Source organism: Schistocerca gregaria, chromosome 1, assembly GCF_023897955.1.
Source record: "Schistocerca gregaria isolate iqSchGreg1 chromosome 1, iqSchGreg1.2, whole genome shotgun sequence".
Taxonomy (NCBI): Eukaryota; Metazoa; Arthropoda; class Insecta; order Orthoptera; family Acrididae; genus Schistocerca; species Schistocerca gregaria.
Window position 1 is genome coordinate 1011396605 of NC_064920.1, and position 21144 is coordinate 1011417748.

The 21144-nt window shown below is 38.1% G+C and overlaps 1 protein-coding gene across 1 annotated transcript in view; it reads right to left on the reverse strand.

Moving 5' to 3' along the window:
* LOC126278769 (cadherin-86C) overlaps positions 1-21144 on the reverse strand; it is a 396441-nt gene that overhangs the window by 15158 nt on the left and 360139 nt on the right. The window contains exon 18 of the mRNA XM_049979049.1: positions 7777-7907. Within this exon, the coding sequence (XP_049835006.1) occupies positions 7777-7907 (131 nt within the window). The remainder of the gene's footprint in view (positions 1-7776; positions 7908-21144) is intronic.

Genomic DNA, 21144 nt, shown 5'->3' on the forward strand with positions numbered 1-21144 from the left:
TGATGTATCTGACCCCAGGAATGTGTCAATAAAGTTTCCCCTTCCTGGGACAATGAATTCACGGTGTTCTTATTTCAATTTCCAGGAGTGTAGTTTACATAGTGCTTATCATGTCATCTCACTTAATAACTGCTATTATCACATGTAGAAGCAATGTAGTGCACCAACCTACATTATTATGCATTTTTATTGTGTCAACAATGTAGTTCACCACTGTCCTATATCACATGTATGAACAATGTACTAAATGATTCTTCGACAAATAAACAATAAATTTCTAATCATCATTTATATTTCTTGCATGTGGCACAGTATAATTGTTACACAAACAAAAAAAAAAACATAGAAGTGTGATTTCAGAATGAGAAATCTGCTGTGTCATCTTTCCTTATACACAGAATGTAGACAGTGTTACTCCTACCTATTTTTGTGGTGGTATTGAAAAGCTAATTATTTGCATTACCAAGCATATAGTACACATCTTGCCAATTTGACCTTTCCTAACATTTATTTCGTACTGCTTCATAGCATTGCAATTTTAACAACCAGTCTATGCATAATCTCTCTCTCGCACACGTATGCACACACCGCCCTCTCCATGTGTGCGCCAACCCCCATGCCCCCCCCCCACACACACACACACCCACAGGTCAAGCATCTAGCAGGTATACTTTTGGATTGTGTTTGAAAATAATTGTATGGACCACTGAATTCTTTGCATCACTAGCTATCAAATCAAAAATATATATGATTCACTCCTCTATGTGGAACCCTAAGGCTGAGAAATGAGTAGCAAGTCATTTTTCCTTTTAGTTTCATATTTACTGTTCTTTCTTGCACTGTGAGTGATTGCTGACTACAAACTTCATAAGGGAAGAAAGTCACTATGGGAGTGTTGTCAACATGCTCAACTGTTTAAGAGCTGTCTACAAGAGGTATTACAGTGTGGCCAATGTATTCTGTGACTGCGGAATAAATATTTTCTCTCGCAGGGGAGAGTTGCCCCAGAATATGATGCTGTATGACATAAGGTAGTAAAAAAAACAGAAGTAAGTAATTTTTTTGAAATTTTCATCTACAAAGTCTGTTATTACCTTTAATGCAGAAATTGCAGAGCATAAACTTTTAATAAGACCTGTAAAAAGTGACTTCCATTATTTCAAGTTCTTATCAATCTAAAAACTTCAGACTGTGGTCTGTGACTTTTGCCGCATCTATGAAATTTTTTTTTTCTCATAGGCTCTGTCGAGTTATATTGATTGAATGTTTGATTTATTAATACAGGCACTAAATATTTAATTCATCTTTGCTGATGCTCTATGTTATTACATTTCTTGACTCATTCCGCATCTCAAAAGATGCTCCTTCTGAAGAACATTATGAATGTCTGAATCATTACAAGAATTATATACTGTCTAAATTTGTGTGTTCTTTTCATACTAATTTTCGTGTTGCCTTCTTGTCTGTCTACTGGTTTAATTTTATTTTCAGTTTAACTCAAGCATTAGGGAAAAGATTCATCATGGTAAGTAACTACTTTTAGTTTAGTGGAATTCCTTATGCAATTAAACTGCGGTTGTATGTCTTGGCTTGTTGTTGCTACTGTGTATTGTTCACAGAGCTGAAATCAGTCTTTCTTGGTGCTTATATCTATATTATTAGTTAGCTGTTTGAAGCCTTTCTTTTATTATACTTATTAATCATTGCATACTTTTATGCTTTGTATTTAACATGAATGGTGGTATTGCTAATAATTTTGGGTCTTTTATTTTTGTTTCCATGAAACAGTTATTTCACATGAAATGAAACAAATGCACTATAAAAATTAGTGTAACAGAAGTCTGTTTCTGTAATTTCAACAAAGGTTTGCTACCCTCATTTCTGTATTACATTTGTTTTATTCTATGTAAAACAGGTGATATGGAGTCATAGAGTGTGCGCCCAAAAATGCAATATGTCAAATTTTGTGAATCACTGATGATATTTTAAGGAAGCTAATATAACATGTTGCAGGTTTTTAAAAAAATCCTTTTGTTATGCGCAATATATTTGCTTTAACATACCAAACGTTTTCCACTGTGTGAATAAGTGGATCATGTAAAGTTACAGAGACTGCTTCCATGAATCAGATGCAATATAAAACAGCAACTACATAACGATACCATTCTTTTTCTCTGCTGATCAAGTAATAAAGATATCATAAAAATATAAAAAAAGTACATTGCATATCTTGTTCAAATTTATGAAAAATTGTGCAAATTTGGTGAAATATATGGGAAAACAGTGAACTGAATGGATGATAACAACTGCTTAAGAACAACATTATACTTATTCATAAAGAGAAATACACTAAATGAGAGCAACACATGAAAAGTACCCACAAATCTATTGTATGAACAGTAGTTAGTGCTGGTCAAGAAAGAACATACAATAACAAAAATAATTAATTACATCAGGGCCTAAATTTAGCAAGAGAAAAAGAAGGTGTACTAGAGTTTCCATGAGTGGGAAAAAATGTCACTTCCAACCACAGATCAAAGAGACTCACAAGATGCAAAGTAGAACCATGGTCTAATGATCTGTACACTGATACTATTTCATAGCCTTCTTGATAGCTGATGTGAAATCAAATTTTGCTTCCAAAAGAGTAGAAATTTATATAACATTCAGTTATTTTAGATTCAAATGTTCTTCGATGGTTGAAACAGTCGCTGCATTTAGCTTGAAGAAATGCCTGACTTATTCTACATAAGCAGCATCTTTTCTTGCATTCAGAATGTGTAATAGAGCTTTTTGATCTGATTTACAGCTTCTGCAGTGTAATGTTGAATTAATACTACTTTATGTACACTGGATTCTGTGCTGCATTCATATGTATGAGACAATGATTATTGACTGATATTGTTATTAACTGACATTAGTTAGAAGTTACTTGCTGCTGATGTAAGTGAGCTAAAAATAAAATGCTGCTGTGCTGAATTCTTGGAGATGCAGCCAAAACTGCATAAATTCACAGATTTCCTTTAAATGTCTGCAAGTGATAATGTAGAATAATAATAATAATAATAATAATAATAATAATAATAATAATAATAATAATTATTATTATTATTATATTATGCTCTTCATCTTCAAACATTTGGTCTCTGCAACGCGGAAGGCCATGAGGTTTGAGGCGCCATGTCACGGATTGCGCGGCCCCTCCCACTGAAGGTTCGAATTCTCCTTTGGGCACTGGTATGTGTATTGTTCTTAGCAGAAGTTAGTTTAAGTAGTGTGTAAGTCTAAGGACCAATGACCTCAGCAGGAATTAACACTCATTTGAACATTAGGCCTCTTCTTCTAACTTGTTGCAATGTCATTCAGTTTGGTCTTGCAGTCTGGTCTTTGACCTACTCTGCAAAAGCTCTTAAGTTGACATTTGTACATTTACATGGTACATGTGCACCACTCATCTGTTCTACATGAGATCTCGAAGTATTGTTATTTTTTTTTTTATTTTTGAAATTGGTCTGCTATGGACCACAGAGGACTTAAGACTTCTTCTCCTTCCTTATCCTCCCAGAACCTCTTCATATTTGGGCTTCTTTTTTTCCCTCCACCTTGGAAATGATCTGTTTGGGCCTCCTGTTTGATGGCTTATTTTGAAATAAAGTTATGCTGTTAACTCTGCTAGTAAACTCTCTTCTATTGTGGACTATCTGTGGCATAATTCCAACTCTGCTGCTGCCCTCTTCACCTCATCTGCCTATTAGGTGTGGCCTTTAACCCGACTATGTAGCTGAAGATCATTTTGGTCAGTCTGCTTTCATCCACAGTTTTTAGGTGTCCATATAACATCAACCTCCACTTCCTCATTGTGTCCATGATCTTTTCAGTGTACTTGTATAATTCTTCGTTTTTCCTCTTCTTCCAAGTCCCATGAGCAGTCTTCTGTGGTGTAGTATTTTTCTAAAAATTTTCCTTTTTTGCTATTTTTGAGTTCTTGAACCTCCCCTATATTTAAATTTAAAATAAGATGCTCTGAAGCATGCAGTCCTTCAGGTTGTACTACCAAATTATAGTGTCTGATTTTGGATTTCTAGGGTAAGCCAATTTATTATTCTTCTTCTGTGTTAGCTTGTAGGCTAAGTCTAATTTTCTGGCTCCTCCTTTATTTCCTCCTTATCCAGTCTGTTTGACTGGATTTATTCTCCCCCCTCCCCCCCCCCCTCCAGGTACACTGGTATCCAAAAATAAGCAACAAATCACTATTTCCCCATCCTGTGCCTAATTTGTTATATAACCATACAAACTGTTAATCATATGTCTGTACAATCATGTTCTGATGACATTCCAGTCAATGGACAACCATGCTAACGATGACGTCAGGGCACCAATGAATGAAGTAGTTTTTGTTGGGTATCCCCACATCCACAATCGCTGTGTACACAGTCACAGACGGTGCAGTATGACACAGAGAAGGTACCTATCAGACTCTCTGCAGTGGAGGCCCATAGAAAGAAAGGAAGCAGGACAGTCGCAAACTCATGTGTCCTGATGGCTTAATGTGAAGTGTTCTGTTGTTTCTCAGATGTGGCAACAGTTTATAGGGAACGAAACTGTATCCCAAAGATCAGGACAGGGCTTATCATGTGTAACTTCAGAAGAGAGGACCATTATTTGGCTGTAAGGGCACGACATTACAGCCTTAGCACTGCAAAGCAACTGACATGTGAACTCACATCATCACCTGGAACTGTTGTATTGAGGCAAAAGGTGTGTAGAAGACTATGGCAGAGTGGCTTTTAATCAGAGACCTGCTGTACGCCTACCTCTGAGGCTAATTAACATGCCACCTGGTCAGTCGAACGGTAATGTAGTTTATACAAATTAGTCCCAATTTAGTCTGGAGAGGGATTTTCAAAGAATTAGCATCTGGAGGGAATGTGAAACACGATTTCGGAATGCAAACATTGTGGGAGAGACTGATATCTAGAAGGATCCCTAATGGTGCGGGCAGGGATTATGTTTACCACTCGAACCCCTATTCAGAAAACTATGGGTGAATAGGCAAGATTTAACTGCTGTCAGGTATTGTGATGAGATCTTGGAACCTCATTTGCGGTTGTTGCAAGGTGCTGTGTGCCCAGACTTTGTATTGATGGTTGATAATGCTCGACCTTGTAGAGCACAGGTGGTTGATGTTTTCTTGGAAACAGAAGATATTGCATGCATAGTGTGGCCTGTTCACTCTGCTGATTTGAATCCCACAGAGCCTGTCTGGAATGCACTTGGGAGATGGCTTGCATCAAGTCTACATCCACCAAGACTGTGAGCAAATCTGCAGGAAGAATGGACACTATTGTCTCAACAAGAGACTGATGACATTATTCACAGCGTGCCCCATCATTTATTCACAGCATGCCCCATCATTGTCAGGCCTGTATTGCTGCCAGAAGTGGTTGCACCGCATACTGAGCACATTAATCAGTTTTGGAATGTGTGTGCAAATCCATTAAGTTGGAAAAAATGAAGAACATTTTTGTCTACATTATGTATGTTGTAGTTGTTTACATTCTGTATTCTTTACTTTGTTTATACTGTACTAGCACATCTTTATACTGTTTTGTGGTAAAATAAAAGCAACCTTGTAAAATTTCCATTTGTTGCTTTAATTTTGGACACCAGTGTACTTAAACTTCTCTGTCTTCTTAATGTTTCCATGATTTACTTCTGTGCAGCTCTCTCTTTGATGCCTGCACTCCATAGGAAATTTGAAGACCTGTTTTTATCTGTGATTTCATGAAGACTCCCAAGCATCTTGCGAGCACCTTCCCAGTTGTTGGCTAAGAAAGCAAGGTTCTTGACGGAAGCTAAACACTTCATTTCCTGGTTCTGTTTTTCCCTCCCAATGCATATTCCTCTTATTCCTTCCAAATTCAGAGCCTCTTCCTAGGTTTTCACTATTTTCTCCTGTACAATGTTGAAGAGGATTGGGGATAATCCATTTCCTTGTCTGACCCCTGTCTTAATTTGAAATTGATCAGAAATTTGCCCAAGGCACTTGACTTTCGACATGGCATCTGTTAGCATTTGTTTAATGATTTGTTTCATTTTTTGTCAGTTCCAAACTCTTCCAAGTTACTAAATAGTGTTTGTCTGTCGACTGAGTCACATGCTTTTTTAAAGTCGATAAAGGTAACCACAGTGTTCTGGCACCTTAGAGCTCTTGTTCGCAGAATGCTTTTTAGGTTGAATATCTGTTTGACACATGATCTTTCTTTCTGGAAATGAGCGTGGTATTCTTCAGTGAGGTGATCTACCTGCTCTTCAACTCTGTTAAGCAGAGCTCTAGAGAGTATCTCATAAGTGATTATTGTTATCTGCAGCTGCACTCGCATATCAGTAGCTTTGTTATGGCGAGTGACAGTACGTAAGCTGCTGTACATGCAATACCATCATCTGCTCTCTTGTTGTCTGCCTATTTGGTTAAGCATAGCTTGTGATGTGCTCTCTGTTTGCTTCCTCCTCCCCACCCCCCCTCCTCCCAAGCTGTACATGACGTTTTGGGATGTGCAGTGTCATTGCTGAGTAGCGCATATGGAGGAATACAGGCAGGATAGTTCATCTCTGTGTCATGCTATTGTAGTAGTGTGCAAGTATGAATTAACACATTAGATATTGAATAAGCATTGTATTTATTAGTGTGATAATGTAGCACATATCAACCAATAAAAGCGCTTTAATGAGTGTGATAAAGGACAAAAATCAAAGAGTAAATAGCTTTTTCAGAGGTAAATTTTTTTGCCTAATTCACACAATATTCTATGACTCAGTAAGTATCTTGTACTGCACACTTTCTAAAATAGCCTATGTCCTTCCTCAGGGTTCAAGCTGTCTCTTTACCAAATTTTATCAAAATTAATTCAGCAGGTTAGTAATAATAATTTTCAATCAATTTCTGATGTGGCAGTTTTTCACACAGCTCAGTGTTTTTTACATAATACATCCTGAACTATGCATTGTACAATGATATAATTTTGCAGGTAGACTCAGTGGTATATATTAACACTGTCTGCAAAATATATCGTGAATACAATTAGTGGTAAAGAAGTAATAAATTCAAATTTGTCATCTTTTGTGGAGGAGTGTCAGCAAGAAAAACTTTTTTAAAGATTTAAAATAATATGCAAAGTTTGTTTCAAATCTCTACATGCTCTCAATTCTCAAAGTGGTTGCCCCCCTTACTGGATGATTAAAATCTGGGTATTCGTGTGTCGTGGCTTACAGTTCTTTTTCACCACAGCGCCACCACGCTTTTGACAGGTAGGTGGTTCTTACCCCTACAAGAATTCTTTCCAGCCAGTGTACCATGGCTGGTTGAAATCAATCCAGCCATTTTGGAGGAGATATGGAACATGCAGACATACAAACACACATTTTTATAACGCGTATGGACACCTCTTTTTCTGTGATCCAATTCTGATGAGGTAAAGCTTATACAGCACCAAAAGCTATACTTAAGTTCCCTGTTTAAACCACATGAAAATTTGTCTACAGATTTATTATTAGTATAGATAATTATTATTTCTATGTAATCTAGAGGTTAGAACAGAGAACCCAACTTTGCAAATGTTACACATATTTTATGAAGTAAACATTTTCTGTATTCTCTTCTTTAATGGCTTATTTTTATTTTTTTATGTCACAGTTGTAATTTCTTTGTCTTGCTTGAGAAAATATTGGGAGTCTTTTGACACTGTATGTACTCTCGTACTAATAAGTGTTACTTACCTGTGGCTCATATAGAGAGGGCAGCCAGCACACATGCAGCACAATATAAGAATAATGATGACAATCAGGAGGAGTATTGTCATTATAATTAAGATCCAGAAGAGTGAGTTACTTTCAGCTTTAGCTTCTTTCTGAAGAAGAGATACAGAACATTAAAATAAGTTGTATAAACTAGTTCAGGGATTACTTCATGTGACAAAGAATATGATAAAAATAATAAGAATAATAGCTATACTTCCAAAGGTGAAATTCTATGTATCGTTAATTGACACACACAGAGCAGCACAAAAACTATTCTAGAACTGTTAGTTCCTTTCTCAGAGAAAGAAAAGGCATAGGTTGTGGATGGTTAGAAAGGAGGAGCAAGTCTCTCAGACCCCAGATGAAAGCGATCTAATAATTGTGAAGACAGGGTCAAAGATGGTACACTGGTAACTGCTATGCCAGATTGAATATAAAGATGACCGAATAAGAAGTAAAAATGGAATAATAGGTAGGGAAGTCAGAAGTAAAATTGGCACTGTTATTAAGAATTTGGAGAAAACGGGTAAAGACATGAGGTAAAAACAAAAAAGAGAGAGAAAACACAGACTTAAGATGTAATAGAATAATAGTACAGAAGGGTGTCAAGATACAAAGGTATGTTAGACAGCAAGTTTCCATCTCTGGAGTTCAAGGAAACTGGTACCAGGTGTGAGGATCCAAATAGTCTGAGAGTTCTAACAAGCTCTCGGATATTGTCAGTCGTGTTGTATAGCATGGTCGCATCAGCAACTCGGTAGTGACATCCCCATGGTGGACTGTTCTGTGTCCATTCACATAATCAGCCTATTATGTGGTGGTCATTATTATACAAAATACCATGCAGTGAACATGTGTTAGTTGGTGAATGATATGCATGGTTTCACGTTTTGCTCTGATTTTTATTTACTACGATTTAGTAGTCTTGGGGCTGGAGTAAGTGATAGTGGGTGCATACATGGGCAAGATTTACACTGAGAATGATTGTAGATATAAGGACAATGGTCTTGGAATGTCATCTTGTTCAATGAGAATGTTAGGGCAGTTGGTGGTATGCGGAGTATATCAGGGTAATGATTTCATTTCTGGGCTGGAGAAAGTCATAACATTGGTGGAATAATGTATTGAGACTTTAAAGGCCTGAAAGGTTCTGGGAAAAAGGTAGGTGCTTCTGAGTTTTTTGGAATTGAGAGCTTTTTTTGGGGGGGCGCGGGGGGTGGGGGGGCAACCAGAGAACCCTGTGCAGAAGTTGTGTTTGTGAATGAGACCCTTGGAATTGTCGAGGGAGAGGAAAGCCTAGAAGAATTCGTTAGTGTAGATGTTGAGGGATTTGGTGGTGGTGCAATTACCACAGATGCTGAAATTGTGGGGAAGGAAGCTTTTAAGTGTTGACAGCTGTTAGAGTGAAGGTATTTCTGCATACTGGTTAGTTTTATATGGACTGAGGTCTGGATGCGTTCCTCAGTGGGATGAAGGTTAATGTCAAGGAAAGTGGCTTTGAATTTTAATTAGTACCAGGTGATTATGAGTTGCAACTAGGAGTTCAGTTACTGCAGGAAGTATAGGAGTTCTTTAGCAAAGAGCCCATACATTAAAGATGTTATTAGTAACTCTGTATAAAACCAGGGTGCTCAGCTTATGAGTCTTGAAGAATATGTAACTTTGAGATGAGGACAATCACTGCCAAAATATTGCATGTTGAATATAAAAAATCTTCCACTTTTTATTGAAAGATCATAACTGGCTTTTTGTTCTTAAAATGCATCATCAGGTGATCTCTACATAGGAGGAACAACATATTTACTCTTCAGAATAATCAGTTGTTAAAGGTAAGTGATCACAATCACATAAGCATCTAAAATAGTATAGTTACATTATCTTTTAAATCACTGTACTGTACATGAAAGAAAGTTATAGACAAGTCCCACAGTTCATTGCCAAAGCAACTAAAATAAATAACTTGCTGTGAAATGGAGGTCCAAGTTAAAATGATTGGGCCCTATAAAATAAAGGTATGTCTCAGTGACCATGAAAAACAGAAGAAATCAGTAAGTCATAAGTGCTCCAAGAACATCCGAAAAAACAAAGTCAAATAAGTGTAGCCTAACTTCAGTTAGGAGCTAGAAAGAAAGAAGCAAAGCTGAACACATACCTTATTCACATACAGGGTCAGACTGACCTAAACTGTCAGAACCACACAAGAAATGGTGCATGCAGAGTCAGAGAAGGGCTGAGTCATGTTTATTGATGAGAAGGATAAAAACTGGTTGTACAATGCTACTAAACTAATCCTCCAACAAGCAAGTGATTGAATATACTGACATATAAAGGCAATGTGTAAAGAATTTATTTCTAGGAACCAATAATCTACTTATTCAAACATTCAAAATTAGACAAACAGTTCATGTTATATACATCCATCTTTGCAGTGAGTGTTTCATCTGGGGATTTATTCATTGAGCAATAAATTTCCAATTCTTCTTGCCCTCACTTTCTTGATACAGTATCTGAAGATTGGAGGGGAGATCTATAATTGAATGCCCTGTTTCCTAAACGTGGATACTTAAGGCTGATTTGGAGCCTGGGCTGTCAATGTGCTCCTTAAAGCATACATCTAAATTTTTTATTGGTTGATTTAAACACCTTGAACTACACCCATCACATGTAGTACAAGATACTCAGGAGATTTATAACTTTCATATCTTGACTTTTCCTGTTACATTATTGTAACCTCTGGCCATTATTTCTAGGGTGAAGTAGGTTGAAACTATGTTTTTGGAACTCAGATATTTGCCAATCCTTCTGGAAATGTTACCGTAGTAAGTTACTCTACAATAAACTAAATCATTGTTGGACTTTTGGTGTATTGGGGTGAGGGTAGTGGAACCATTAAGTGATTCTCGGGCCACAGGAGGATTACAGTTCTCATTATTGGTCTTTGAAACACTCCTGTTAATGTCACTGACAAAGTAACCCCTCTATTCATTGGAATGGGCTATGAACTGAATTATCCTGAACTCACGCATGTAGACTTCTTGAGACGATAGGATGTTGTGCTGCCATCTTTTATTCAGTTGGATGGTTTTAAGAATTATGAATTATTAGGTCAAAGGTCATAGATTTTCTATAAATATCTTAACTAATAGTGTTGTCTCAAGTGTAATAGGCAAATTTAAGAATAGTAGGGTTCCATTAATGAAGTGTTCCACATTAAACTGGATGTTATTATTCAAGCTGTTTATGTTTAGCTCAAGGAAAAAGCTATTACAATCTTGGGATGTCAATAAGATAATATTGTCTACATATTGGGACCATAAAATGATCTTGTTGGAGTATATAGTTAGATCCTCCATGACATGGTGCTCGAAATCTGTCTTAAATGTTTGCCAAACAATAAGAAAACATAGCTGACCCCTATCTTTGTACATGTAGGTATATCATCTCCAAATTTAAAATAATTGAAACGTAACATCAACTTCAAATGGCTGTAAAACACCAACCATCTCTGTCAGGGGTGTTTTGGTATGTCTTCTAAGGTTCTCATTAATTATATCCTGTACCTGATCCTTAGGAATACTTGTATATATGCTTTTCACATCAAGAGAAAAAATGGGTGTCCATAAATTTAGACAACATAGTCTACAGAGAACAACGACCTGATGCTATATTTAAATTAAAACGAACAGTTGAGATCAAAATAATATTTGTTTATTTACCAGTTTTGGCTTATGTAAAAGCCATCTTCAGAATTTTTGCCCCCTATGGCTGGTGGCTCCTTGGTTGTCTTGTGATATGTACAATCGTGGTATCACGAGACAACCGAGGAGCTGCCAGCACCAGCCATAGGAAGCTGAAACCAGTAAATAAACAAACATTATTGTGATCTTGACCGTTCATTTTGACTTAAAAATGGGTGTTTAGGAGGAATGGCTAAGTTAGAAACCGTATTAGCAATTTCCTCTCTGTTAGATTCACTGTGCTTGACTGGATGGTTTAAATTTTTAACCAGGTAAAAATGCTTCTCAATGCATTATCTTGGTCTATTTTTTGTATTTACAGTCAGAAGCTTGGGCATAATGTTCTTATGTGTATTTACCACCCTCAAAGTGTAGGAGCTGATTGGTTCGTTGAGACCAGTGTGCTCTTGGTATGTAAATTAGGAAATACTTTTGTGACTGAGAACTTTCTTAATTTTTGCCAAATATTTGTTTATTAAATCAAATCTGCTTTCAACTTGAAGAATTTTTCTTTCAAGTGACTCATGAAAAGACTGTCATAAATCAGGGCCATCCCATTTACCATAGTAGGCCCCTTGATTTGTTTGTATTCCTATCCCTCAAATAAAGGAGGTTTTAGGGAGACTTGCTGGTTGGGATTGGGAGAGGTGTGTTTTGGCACTGAGTGGACATATGCATGTTGAATGTTTGTGTATAGTGAGGTCACATTGATAGTGATAAGGAGGGTTTCATGCAAGAGACAGATGGAAATGGATTTGAGACATTCCAGGAAATGAATAGACCTTTTACATTGAATGGGACACTGTGTGATGGGTTGGAGATGTTGGTCTACCAGTGCCAAGATACATTCAGGTAGAGTTTGTAGATAACTCCAATGGGATGGCCAGGATGGTTGTTTTTGTGTATTTCAGGAATTAGGGTCAGGAGGGGTAAGGAGTTCTGTGCAAGCAGTTGGTAAGTCCTTCTGAGTGGCATAGGGTTTTAAGGATTTTTTTTAGCTCAGTGTGGATGGAAGAAATGGGATCATTAGGTATAATTGTGTATGTCGAGGTGTTTAAGAGCTGACAAAAACCATACATCATGTACTTCTTACTGTCAAATAACACAGTAGTGGAACTTTTATCTGCGAGGACAGAGTGTGCAGTCTGCCTCCAGGTCATTTATACAGTTGACCTCAGTTTGAGTAAGATATGGATGTTAGTGATATTTTTAGACATGATGCTGCAAATGAGGAACTGCTGGAGTGGCATAAGAGAATGGTTTTGGGAAAGAGGGAAAGGATCCCTTTGGGGCCACAGCCCCTCTAGGAATTCCTCACTTTCACCATCACCTTCTAGAGTTGTTCTTCAATGAAGGTCATACATTAATTTATGCTGCCAAAGCATTTCATCACTGCTGCACCTTGAAAGTCATGTGTATTTCAACTTGTTCCACACCCCTAAAAGTTCAACCTAAAATATGATATACTAGATAAGTGTATGTGTAGGTGACAGTTGGACCAGCAGATCAATAACATAAGTGTGATTTTGCTCAAGCAGAGGGAATGTTAGCATCAGATTTGACATTCTGCAGAGGTTGAATACCAGCAATACAATGTAATTATGAACATTTTGTTGAGAAACTAGTCTTGAAGAGTAAAACTCACTTGTGGATGGTAAAACAACTAGGAGAGAAGATGTGCCATTGTGTTTCTACAGTCTACACTGGTAAAAATAAGGAGCAGAAATGCAAAACTATGGAATTCAAAAGAACTGAACTGAAAAATCTATCTGTAGAGTCCCAAGTAGAACTGGCAGTAGATGGCAAAACTAGATTGACATTTATAAAACAGAAAAAGTTCATATCTCTCATGTCAAGCTATAGAGATTTCTCTCCTGTAAGGTATGAAGGACCTTGCAGCGGATCTTTGTGTTCTTTCAGTCACTGACTTATATTATAACAATATTTAGTGTTGTTGTTGCTGACACTCTTGGTTCAGTGCCTTTGTTTATGCTTTTTTATTCTGTTTTGCAAACAGTCTGTATGTGCTCCTCTTTTTCTATTGCTGTTTTGATACTTCAAAAAACATTGCAACCAAATTGTTATCTGTGTCATAGACACCTTATTCTACTTTTAAAAAGGTCACATAACTAAAAATGAAGTTCTTACTTTTCAAAACAACTGCTGCCTTTCAAACACACTATTCATTTACTATAATGTAACTGGATAAATAAAAAAACCTACTCACCAAGTGGCGACAAGGCAACAAACACACAAAAGGATTTAACGTATACAAGCTTTTGGAGCCAGTGGCTCCTTTTCTGGCAGAAGAGATGAAGTAGAAGGAAGAGAGGTGAAGGAAAAGGACTAGAGAGGTTTAGGAAAAGGGATACAGATCATGAAAGTCACCCAGAACCTAGGGTCAGGGGAGACTTACCAGACAGGAGGAAAAGGAAAGACTGATGGTTGGGGACTGCACTGGACAAGGTTTGAATACATCAGAGCTTAAAGGCAGAAGACAGGGTAATATGCAAGAGAGAAATTAACTACTAAAACATCGTGCATTAGTCAATAAGAGTGAAAAGCTAAGTGAATTATTTGTAACAGAGGTGGGAGGGTGGTGGCAATTAGACAAGTCAGATAATGAAAGATGTAGAAAACTAAAATGGAGTGAAGAAATGAGTAGTTACTGTGAATAAATGCTGAGACAGAAGGAATTTATGTAAATTAAGGCCAAGTGGGTTGCAAGAACCAAGGAGATGTTGTGGAGTTCTGAGAAACTGGTGTATGGGCGAAGAATCCAGATGGCACATGTGGTGAAACAGGCACCAAGGTCATGACTGTCATGTTGTACATCATGCTCTGCAACAGGATATTGTATGTTGCCTGTGTACACCCTCTGCCTATGCCCATTCATTCTGTCTGATAACTGGTTGGTAGTCATGCCGAAGTCTGAACAGTGTTTACATAACAGCCATTGTCGGTTCCAAGCCCAGGGCCCCATCTCACAAGTGATGGTGAAGGAGAAGGGAGAGGAGTAACAACCTTGTAAAAAAAAACCTTGGTCCATCTGGCTCCAGATGGTAATACCCAGTTAGGGCCCCAACCTATGGTTACAGGCGAAGGAAGAAGAGGAACGTCACTTCCCAATGGCAGAGAGAGTGGAAGAGCCACTGAAACATATCAAGTACTGGTTGTACTCTGTGTTAGGGGCAGCTACCAAAGGCATTTGTGTCCCCATGTCAGGGGTGGCCTAAACTCATCTTCGGGCGCTAACAACTTGAGTCGTATAACTGGAAGAACACGATCTGTTTCAACAAAAAAATTTTTTTAGCTCATGGAATTGATCACACTATTGAATTGAGATTACCACAGGGGGACAATCCCCCACTGACCAAGGTCAATGCAAGTAGGCATTTGGATTCCAGGGGACCTGCCAAAAAGTGCGTAAGGGAAGAGTCATAGCTCCCAAGAATCTCAAAGAAGATTAAAACTGAAAAGACTTTCAGAAATGGAACCATAAATCCCTGCTGTCAGCATTCTCAAAAATAATAGAAACAATTATGAAAGACAGATTAATGAATTATCTGATTAAATACAATCTTTTAAGCAAATCACAGTTTGGTTTTCGAAGTGGCAAAAATACGGAGTCAGCCATAGTAGAATTCACAAAAGTTGTACTTAATGCTCTTGATAAAGATGAGTGTGTCAAGGCATATTTTTGGATCTTTCTAAGGCTTTTGATACAGTCGACCACAAGATTCTATTAAATAAATTAGAAGCATTAGGAATAAGAGGGGTAGCTAATGACTGGTTTCGATCATACCTAACAGATAGGGTACAAAGAGTAGAGATAACACATACTTCAAATAGATCTAAACATTTAGTAAAATACTTATCAGAACCAAAACATATTAATATAGGGGTTCCACAAGGTAGCATATTAGGACCAATACTATTCCTGATATACATCAATGACTTTCCCAGTAGTGTTACTCATGGTGAGAAAATTCTCTTCGCTGATGACAGCAATATTATAGTCACTGAGAGAACAAGAGAACTCCTTACCGAGAAAGCAAATGAAACTCTCAAGGAAGTTTACGATTGGTCAATAAGCAACAAATTGACATTAAACATAAAGAAAACTAATGCCATGAACTTCAGTTTGAAGAGGAAAAATGACAATGTTAAATTAAATGTAGATGGCACCTCTATAGACTGTGTAACAAATGCAAAATTTCTAGGAATGAATATTGACTCTCAGCTGAAGTGGTGCGAACACACAAAGGTACATGCAAACAGAATGTCATCAGCATGTTATGCCCTTAGAATTCTATCATCTGTGTGTAACATGCAGTGTCTTTTAGTTACATATTATTCATATGTACAATCAATTCTTAGCTATGGCATTCTTTTTTGGGGAACAAATCCACAAAATATGAACACAGTTTTCAAACTCCAGAAAAGAGCCATAAGAATAATAACCAGAAATAGTAGTCGAGCTCATTGTAAAGATCTGTTCAAAACACTGGGAATTTTAACTGCTCCATGTGAACACATTTACCAGTCAGTTGTACACATCAAAAGTAACATTGGCAATTACTGCACAAACAGCTCTGTCCATGACCATGCAACAAGAGATAGACTCAACTTACATTTACCAAGAAAAAATAAACATAAAACTCAAAACAGCATTTTCTACCAAGGAATAAAACTGTACAATAAATTACCAAAAGAGATTAAAGAAATTTCAAAAATACACTTATTTAAGAAGGCAGCTAAAAAGTACCTGTTATGCAATACATTTTATACATTGAAGGATTACTTAGATAAAGCAGAGTAGGGGTTTGATAAAAAAATGTTATACAAACAAATAATAATAATAATGATGATTATAAAACATCCAATATTCCACATAACACCTTCACTTTATTATTTTTCTTCTTTTTTCCTTTCTAGAGACACTCTCCCCTCAAGCTATGCATAGCACAATACTAACACCTCTTCCTCTTTCTGAGCTCAACATCTCACTCATTATGAAGGGATGCTGACTCAGTTTTTCAGGATAGCAAATGGGAACTTGCAGTACATAAAATGGCCCAAGGATCACGTGTGTGTGTGTGTGTGTGTGTGTGTGTGTGTGTGTGTGTGTGTTTGTGTGTGTGTGTGTGTGTGTGTGTGTGTATGTGTATGTAGTGAGTGAAGTGTTATGAAACAATATGTGTATAGTGTGTGCAGTGACTGATAGTGAAATATGAGTGAATAGTGTGGCATTACATTATTTAATGAGTTATTTGTAAATAAATTATTGTATACCAGGAGTAAAATCTAATGATTGTCTCTAACTAGAAGTCTGTAAATATATGTGTATACGAATTAGCTTATTGTAAATTGATCTAAGCTTGTAAATACTTTGACATGTCCTATATCCTTGTAAAAAGAGATCTACGGATGAATAAAACTACTACTACTACTACTACTACAGACAATGATTAAGACTGGTAAACTTAACAGGTTGTAGATGACAGATGAGATGAAAGAGAGAAGCATTGGAATACTAGCGATGCCAGAAACGAGATACATTGACGAAGATACAGTGGAGTCAGAAGGCTTCATAATACTGAAAGGGAAACCAGGAGTTAGAGTGGGAAAGGAAACACATGCACCTAGATGCTTTGGTACGGGGTTCATAGTAGACAAGAGATACAAGGATGGCATAACTGAAATGAAGAACAGGTCAGAAAGGATATCAACACTGACATTTCAAGTAGGGAACAAAAATGTATGCAATAGTAAATGGACATGCACCTACAAATGACAAGAACCGGAAAGACAAGAAACTTGCAGACAGTTTCTGGGAGGCGCTAGATGATACACTGAAAAACAAGCCATATAGACATGTAAAGATACTCGTAGGAGATTATAAGAGAGAAGCAACATAAAGGAGTAGGGGCACACCAGCAGACAAACAAAAATGGAGAAAGACTGTGCCGAGAACATAAAATGAGACTGATGATGCCACACTTTAGGGCCAAACCGAGTAAAAAAAAAAAAAAAAAAAAGACATGGGAAAGCCCATGCACCTGCCTTGGGGAATTTCAGATTGACCACATAACAAACAGCTGGACAAATACTAAAGAGATCATGAACACAAAGGTCAGGAAGAACACAAGAATAGAATCGGATCATTATCTTACAGAAGTTAGGTGCCTTTGGATTCCAAACAGGGACAGACTTCCACAGACGAATAGAAGAATCAGAAACATGAAGACACAATCGATCCAGATATGAGGAAGGAATTGATTCATTCAATGAATGGGACGACATGAAGCGAAATATGGTGAAACAGGCTGAACTATTGGGAGAGGAAGAAAAGAAACGGAAGCACTGGTGATGGAACAAGGAATGTGAGGAAGCGGTAGAGACTCGTAGGAAAGCCTGGAGAGCCTTGGGGAGCGAGAAGGACCCGGAAAAATGGGAAGTTTTCTTAGGAGCAAGAAAGAAAGCTGCCCGACTAATAAGATGGACCAGAAGATGAAGCAGTAACTAGATGAGACTGAGACCAACTACAGGAAAAACAACAGCAGACACCTTTTCAGGAAATTCAAAAAGAGTCTGATTGGATACAAGGCTAGAGAAATGTTTATAAGAGATAAGAATTGCTAGTGCGAAGGAGAACTGTAGAATTTTTGCAGAGTACTTTCACGACCTGCTGAACTGTAAACCACTTGAAGACGAGCTGGAATTGGGGTCTGACACAGAAGAGAGAGAGCTAAGCCCTCCAACCAGGGATGAAGTTGGACATGGCATAAGCGATCTAAAGAATAATAAGGCAATTGGAGAAGATGGTATAGGAGCCGATATGATAAAGTGAGGAGGCAACAAAGAAATAGACAACATGACCAACATAATCCACCAGATTAGGAGAACAAAGAAGTTGCCAGAAGGATCGAAGGGACAAGAGAGATGCAAACAACTACAGAGGAATATTGCTACTAGAGGTCGGATACAAGGTGCTGTCGAAACTCTTGCTCAAGAGAGTAGAAGAACAGGTAGAAAGTACGGTTGGTGACTACCAAGCAGGATTCAGGAAGGAAAGAGGATGTATAGAACAGATATTTATCCTGAAGCAACTGATAGAACATAGGGCCTTAAAAAACAAAAAGACAGTAATAACCTTCATGGACTTCACGAAGGCATACAACTCCATCAACTGACAGACTCTTGTTAGGATCCTGAAGAACAGAGGACTAGATGGAACTACACAAGAACTCATAAGCAAAATTCTGACCGACACAAAAGCAAGGGTGAGATGCAGAGGAGCACTGTCAGAAGAATTTGAGATCAAGAATGGTGTTGAACAGGGAGGTGGAGTGTCACCATTGTTGTTCAATATAGCACTGGACGAAGTGATCAGGCAGTGGAGAGCAATAAATGAGGAAATGGGCATACCGAAGACCCTTGTGGGGGACAAAAAGGACAACAGGGCTCAAATGGACTGCCTAGCCTTTGCGGATGACATAGCGATAGTAAGTGAGATTGAAGAAGACGTGAAGACACAACTTGACAACTTAAGTAAGGTGGCCAGAAAGGTGGGACAGAGGATCGCCTATAACAAGACAAAGACATTAAGTACCACTGCAGGCTGGGAAACACCAGAAGGCACTGTGCCAATGGTGGACAAATTTAAATATCTGGGAGAATTTATAACAAGAAGGCACAGGAGCAAGGAGGGAATAACAGAGAGGATAAAGAAGATGAGGTCAGCGTTCTGTATGATGAGAGAGATACGCAATAAAAAGAATATATCCACAGAGGCAAAGATGAGCCACTACAAAGCAACAGTGAGAAATGCAGTATTATATGCTGCTGAGACAATGACACTAGGAAGAAATGGGGCAGAACAACTAGAGAAAGAAGAGACAAAAATACTGAGAAGAGTACTAGGTCCCAAAAGAGGTGGAGAGAGATGGATGCGAAGACCTAGGGAAGAACTGTACCGGAACATGAGAACAATATCCAGGGAAATCAGACTCAAAAGGGCAAGGTTTTCTGGACTTGTAATTAGGATGAGTATGGACAGAATGACGAAGAGAGTGTGAGAAACAACATGGAGGACAAGGGGAAAGACAGGAACCAAATGGGTTGTTGAACTTTGGAAGGACTGGTTGGAATTGGGGATTAGGTCAAAGGAAATGAAAATTGGAGGAACAAACATACACCAACCAATATGTTGGAGATCAATGACAGAGAAGAATACAAGAAAAGGTTAGAGTGTCACCAGTGGAGCCGACAAGGGAAAAAGACACTGAAAATCTCGGAAGAAGAGTAGGAGAGAATAAGAGAAAGAATGAAGAGGTTCTGGGAGAAGAAGAGGAACATGCAGTCCATGAAGGTGCTACCTGGAGTCCTACAGAGGGTGTAACACAAGAAGAAGAAGACGAAGAATAAAAAGAAGATAACAGCTTGTATATAATGTGTGAATTTCACAGGTGACTCTCCCTCTGACAGTATATTTTTTGCCAGTTACAGGGCTGGAATTGGTGGTGGTAGGAGAGTGTATAGGGCAAGTGTTGCAGCAGGGACAGTCGTAGGGGTAGGGAGATGGGTGCAGAAAGAGAACATGATCTGACAAGAATACTGCAGAGATTAGGGTGGCGGCAAATAGCTATTCTAGGTGTGCTGGACAAAATCTCAGACAGAATGAATCTCATTTCAGGACATGATTTTAGGAAGTCATGGCCTTGTTGAAGGAGCCAACTGATACATTCAAGACAATACTGGGTGACAAGTGGTGTGCTCCGAAGTTGTTTTTTGGAGGATTCAGCAGTACCAGGATTGGATGTGATGGCCCAGGAAATCTGCTTTTGAACTAGGCTGTTGGGATAATTACATCCAGTGAAGGCTAAAGTGAGAGTGGTGGTGTGTTGCAGTAAAGAGTCTGCATCCCAACAAATACTTTTGTCTCAAATGCCAAGGCTGTATGGCTGCTGTGAACATTTGACATGGAAAGGATGGCATCTGTCAAAATGTAAGTACTGTTGTTTGTCAGTAGGTGTGATGTGGATGGAAGTGTGTAGCTGACCTTCGGTGAGGATGAGATCAACATCAAGGAAAGTGGCAGGGAGTCTGGAATAGGACCATGTGAAATGTAATTGGGAGAAGGTATTTACATATTCCAGGAACTTTGACAGGTCAGCCTCACCGAGAGTCCATACGACAAAGATGTCATCAATATATCTAAACCAAACAAGGGGCTGAAGGCATATGGATCCCAAGAAAGCCCCCTCCAAGCAACCAAAAAAAAGATTGGCGTAGGAAGGAGCCATTCCGGTTCCCATGGCCATACCCCTGATCAGTTTGTATGCCTGCCCCTCAAAGGTGAAGTAATTGCTGGTAAGTATGAAGTTGATATATTCATTTACTATTACTGTTCAACCCTTTCCTGAGTATACTGATTAATATTGAAACCATCTTTTCTATAAATGTGATTTATTTGCAGTAAAATGGAGCATGGTGAGCTGCATCAAACCAGTCTTTGGACTGAACCACAACAACAACGCCACCACCAACAACAACAACAACATGATGGTTTCCTGTCATGTTAACAATATTTTTCAAACCCGTAATC